General features: G+C 36.4%; 1 protein-coding gene across 1 annotated transcript in view; it reads left to right on the top strand.

Moving 5' to 3' along the window:
• The window catches only part of g3bp2b (G3BP stress granule assembly factor 2b), a 26,289-nt gene extending 23,153 nt beyond the window's left edge, over positions 1-3,136 (top strand). The window contains exons 12-13 of the mRNA XM_056449630.1: positions 622-740; positions 2,737-3,136. Coding sequence (XP_056305605.1) covers positions 622-740; positions 2,737-2,970 — 353 coding nt within the window. The 3' untranslated portion in view covers positions 2,971-3,136. The remainder of the gene's footprint in view (positions 1-621; positions 741-2,736) is intronic.
• Positions 3,137-6,000: the final 2,864 nt, after the last annotated feature.

The raw sequence follows: 6,000 nt of genomic DNA, 5'->3' as shown, positions 1-6,000 counted from the left end.
TATATTGGGAAATTATATTAATTCATATTATAACACGCACTACCTGACCTATTGTGGATCCCAGTTGTAAGAGCAACATAACTTGACTTTTAGTTGATCATTTGGAAAAGCGGCAGAAGGTTGCCCCCCCATGTGAATCATCTGTTGAACTGCATCCCATTGATCACAAATACTGCAGGAGACCTACTGGAACCCGCATGGAGCCAAGATTCTCATTGAAATCAGTCAAGTTTGGTGAAGGAAAAATTGTGGTTTGGGGTTGCATTCAGTATGGGGGCGTGCGAGAGATCTGCAGAGTGGATGGCAACATTAACAGCCTGAGGTATCAAGACATTTGCGCTACCCATTACATTACAAACCACAGGAGAGGGCAGATTCTTCAGCAGGTTAGCGCTCCTGGATTTGCCAGCCCAGTAACCAGACATGATCAAGTATAAGTCAAGTTATTATTTGTTCTTTCTAAGGCTTGGATAGGCAACAAGAATTTTGTCAGGTAGTGTATGTTACAGAAAAACTAAATCTCGCAATGTCAGTTGTTTTCAATATTGTGCAGCCCTACTCACCCTGTCGATATCTTATTCTGATTGTGTGTGTTTTACTATGATGCTTTGTTTCATTCAGCGTTTGGAAATGTGGTGGAGATGAGAATCAACACCAAAGGCGTGGGAGGCAAACTGCCCAACTTTGGATTTGTGGTGTTCGATGATTCTGATCCCGTGCAGAGGATTCTGGGAGCAAAGGTTTGTGTCTGTGCTTTTCTGGATGTCCAGATATATTAATACTGGGAAAAAAATTTATTAATTGTCCATTATTGCACTTTAAAAAGACGTTGAGCCTCATATTAATGATAAAAAATGACAATATTTTGTCTTTGTCATATGTAAAAGTGACATCAAATAAGGGTTGGCACAAAAGTAATCTAAATGTAATCCAAAAGTACTTGGATTACATTACTAAAATTTGTAATTTAAGAGCTCAAACAAGCATAGGCAAAAAAAGTAACCTAAATGTAATCCAGGAGTCAATTACATTACCAAAATGTGTAATCTAACCGATCAAATAAGGGTTAGCACAATGTAATCTAAATGTAATCCAGCAGTAGTCAGATTACATTACCAAAATGTGTAATCTGATCTAAAAGATCAAAAAAGGGTGAGCACAATGTAATCTAAAGGTAATCCAGTAGTAGTCAAATTACATTACCAAAATGTGTAATCTAGCCGATCAAATAAGAGTTAGCACAATGTAATCTGAATGTAATGCAGAAGTAGTCAGATTACATTACCAGAATGGGTAATATAAGGGTAAGCACAGTGTAATCTAAATATAATCCAGAAGTAGTCAAATTACATTAGCAAAATGTGTAATCTGATCTAAAAGATCAAATAAGGGTTAGCACAAAAGTAATCTAAATGTAATCCAAAAAGTAGTCCGATTAAATTAGCAAAATGTGTAATCTAAGGGATCAAATAAGGGTTGGCAGAGTGTAATCTAAATGTAATTCAGTAGAAGGCAGATTAGATTACCGAAATGTGCAATCTAAGAGATCAAATAAGAGTTTGCACAAAAGTAATCTAAATGTAATCCAAAAGTAGTCAGATTACATTACCAAAATGTGTAATCTAAGAGATCAAAAAAGGGTTGGCACAGTGTAACCTAAATGGAATCCAGGAGTCAGAATACATAACCAAAATGTATAGTCTAAGAGGTCAAATAAGGGTTAGCACAAAAGTAATCTAAATGTAATTCAAAAGTAGTCAGATTGCATTACCAAAGTGTATAATATAAGAGATCAAACAAGGGTTAGCACAGTGTAATCTAAATGTAATCCAGGAAGAGTCAGATTACATTACCAAAATGTGTGATACAAAAGATGAAATAATGGTTAGCGCAGTGTAATCCAAAAGTAGTCTGATTACATTACCACATTGTGCAATCTAAGAGGTCAAATAAGGGCTGGCACGAGTAATCTAAATGTAATCCAAAAGTAGTCAGATCAGATTACACATTTTGGTAATGTAATCTAAGAGATGAAATAAGGGTTAGCACAAAAGTAATGTAAATGTAATCCAAAAGTAATCAGATTACATTACCAAAGTGTGTAATGTAAGAGATCAAATAAGGGTTAGCACAGTGTAATCTAAATGTAATCCAGGAGGAGTCAGATTACATTACCAGAATGTGTGATGCAAAAGATTAAATAATGGTTAGCACAGTGTAATCCAAAAGTAGTCTGATTACATTACCACATTATGTAATCTAAGAGGTCAAATAAGGGCTGGCACGAGTAATCCTAATGTAATCCAAAAGTAGTCAGATCAGATTACACATTTTAGTAATGTAATCCAAGAGATGAAATAAGGGTTAGCACAAAAGTAATGTAAATGTAATCCAAAAGTAGTCAGATTACATTACCAAAATGTGTAATCTAAGAGATCAAAAAAAGAGTTGGCACAGTGTAATCTAAATGTAGTCCAGGAGTCAGAATACATTACCAAAATGTGTCATCTAAGAGATGAAATAAGGATTGGCACAAAAGTAATCTAAATGTAATTCAAAAGTAGTCAGATTACATTACCTATATGTGTAGTCTAAGAGATGCACAGATGAATTGTTCAGCACAAAATCAGCAATGTGAGCTAACATTCTCAATATAGTTAGTTTTGATTTCATCTGTACTTATCAAGTCACAATCATAGTGTGAGCAGGAAGTCTCTGTTCTCCTGTGTCCCACAGCCCATCATGTTTCGAGGTGAAGTGCGTCTGAATGTGGAGGAGAAGAAGACCAGAGCGGCCCGTGAGCGTGAGACCAGAGGACCGCCAGACGCCCGCCGCGGGCCCAGAGGCATTATGGGTAACGGGATGGGGCGTGAGCGAGACTCCCGCGGGCCACCGGCCTCCAGAGGAGGGATGGGAGCAGGACGAGGCCAGATCGGAGAGAGCCGCTTCACCGGCCCGCGCACACGCTAATTGCAGAACACCTTTCTCTATTCAGTCTTTATGTTGTCGTTTTCTCTCCATGTCTCTCTCTCTCTGGCTTTCGGACTGTGACCGGCCATCAAAGACTCAACAGAAACTCGGCTTTGTATTATTCCCGTCATGATCTCGCCGTGAGCTTTTTTTTTTTTTTTTTTTTTGTCCTATAAAACACAAGTGGAATGTCACGAAGGGGTTTCCTCAAGGAACGGATCTCTCACATTTTATAACGGACGAACATCATCGCTTCGTTAATCAGTGCTCCGTGTACACTTTATTTATTTTCCTAGTAAATAAAACAGTGGTGGTGCCTTAACTCGATTCTCGCCCTTTCTGTCTGTCTGTCTGTCTGTCTGTGTGGATCTGCAGTGTTTCAGGTCTGGTTCAGTCTGACGGAGTCCATGATTCTCTGTTTTTCTTTGCATGGCTTTTTTTTGTTTTGTTTTTTGGGACGATCTTTACGCACGGTGTTCTGAAGCCTTTCTACATGTGTTTGCTTCAGACTGGACTTCAGTCGGCTTCAGCAGGTTTTTGTTTTGAATGTGTTTTTGACTTTCAATAAACTACTGAAATCTGCAACAACGGCGTTGAAATTGATCGTTTATTTGGAGCGTCGGTTCAATTGCGCTAGCTATCTTTTCGTATTAATATGCAAATTAGATTTATGCGCAAAATTCAGTTCAATTCAGCTAATTTCTCTAGCGCTTTTACAATGTAGATTGTGTCGCAGCAGCTAAACGCAGACGTTCTAGTAAACTGAAACTGTGTCAGTCCAGTTTTCAGAGTTGAAGTTCAGTTCAGTGTGGTTTAATTTTCACTGCTGATAGTCTAAACACTGAAGAGCAAATCCATCCATGTGCACCTCCACAAGTCCCAAACCAAGCAAGCCAGTGGTCAGTGGAGGACCAAACTTCACCAATTGACCAAAGTGAAGGGGAAAAAACCGAGAGAGAAACCAGGCTCAATTGGGCACGAACATTTCTCTTCTGGCAAAATGTTCTGTCCAGAGCTGTAGTCTAGGCGCTGGAGAACGCTGGACGTCCATCATGGAGAAGCTGCAGGTGTGAGTAGGTCACCGGCGGGTGTACAGGCTGGCCCACGGGATCAACATGGAGACCTGTCAGTCACTGTGGTCTTTCAGGAATCAGTCTCACGCTCTCCACTCTTCCATGACCACCACAGCATCTGCTCAGGATACGGCCTGGTCCAGGATTATGGAGACCTCTTGAAGTCTATGGTTGGCGTCATCTCTTCACAGGTCTGAAAACTGCTTTATCTGCAAATGTTTTACAGTGCTCGGCATAGAGATCACCCCATTTTGAAAATTAATATTTTTCTCCATTTCACAGTGAATATAGGCAATACATTTTGGTGCATTTAAGCAAAACAGATATATTATTAAAATAATATTTTAGTCACCAAACATATTTAGAAATTTAAAGATAATACAGTTAAATTCAAGCAAAATATTGCAAAAAAAATACAACCTACAAAGTTTCAACAAACTTTTTTTTTTTTTTTATAATTTTTTTTTTAATTTTTTTATTTAATATTTTTTCATAACATATATACATTTGTCTGTAATAGTTTTTGGGTTGTTATCGCAAGTTATTTTGTTAGATATGCTCCAGATTTGGCTTCAGTACTGACTAATATAATGTAAATGCACAAATATAATATTGTAAAGCTTCCTATTAAAAATATGAACTTGGTAGTTTTGTGAGGGGTGTACTCGTATATCCTGAACACTGTACATAATGATATTCCAAAGTTTTATATAATAATATTGAACGAGCAAATCCATTTAAGGTTTAGTTCACCACTTTTTAACTTAAGTTTTTTTTAACTTTTTGTTTATTTTAAAAAGGTGATTTTTTTATATATATATATATATATACACCAGTGCTTCACTGGTGATCTGAAATGCATATGAAGTGACCTATTGTAGGCTGTTTTAATTGTACATTCGGAATTAATTTAGCTGCACTTGACAGGAAGTTGCAGTAAAATTAAAATTAAAGGAAGTTTTTTTTTGTTTGTTTCCAGCCAGATCATAATAGTATCACGTTAAATACATTTAATAAGTCACAAATACTTTTTCATTCTGTGCAGAAAACTAGGGTTTTTCTACATCTATTTTATTTTTTTCAAGTCTGCGTGAATCAAAAGTTGCTGAGACTTTTCATTATGTTGATGGACGTCCAATTAAAACTGAATATTGAGTTGGGGCGAGACTTTCATCTTTCCTTAAAGCACAAACTAACGATATGAGAGTATATTAACTGTTGAGGAAAGTTACTTTTGAAAGTAATGCATTAATATTGAGTTACTCCTTTAAAAAGTAACTAGTTGCATTACTTAGTTACTTTTTAAAGTAATGCGTTACGTTTGAGTTACTTTTTCTGACCTGGCTGAGGCTTGATCTCTTTCAGAACTTTTTTTTTTTTTTTTTTTTTAAATATAGGAGCTCTGCAATTAACACGCTGTATATTTACCATAAACAAAACACCTCAAAAATAATATTTTAGGCTAATGTAACTTGAGAACTTTCTTACTCCAGAGCTCTACATGCTGTATAGACCGTTTCAATGTGCTCATGCCGTTGGCCCATGAACATTTCCTGCTTATCAAACTACTTCATAACTGTAACAAGAGGCAATTCAATCCTAACTTAATGTTAGAACAGCTCTCATAACATTATTAATCAATATGTGGCTCTTTTTTTTAGATTCTCGGAAGCTCTAGTAAATTAAAAATGTAAAATAGGAAATGTGTTGAGACCATTGTTTTTGTTTACATCCCTCAATTGTCTATATACAGATTATTGAAAGTTTAAAGCAATGTGTTTGCTATTTTTGTACTATTTGTCTTTAGTAAAATCACTGGCTTATGAGACCTATTTTTCCATTTCTTTGATGCGTTCAAAATAATGAAAATATTCCCTCATTGAGTACGTTTACATGGACACCAGTAATCCAATTTTAAGACAATAGTCTGATTATGAGTCGACCATGATTTGATTAA

The sequence above is a fragment of the Danio aesculapii genome, chromosome 23 (assembly GCF_903798145.1).
Source record: "Danio aesculapii chromosome 23, fDanAes4.1, whole genome shotgun sequence".
NCBI lineage: Eukaryota > Metazoa > Chordata > Actinopteri > Cypriniformes > Danionidae > Danio > Danio aesculapii.
The sequence above is the reverse complement of the archived record's forward strand: the minus strand, read 5'-3'. Positions and strand labels throughout refer to the sequence as shown.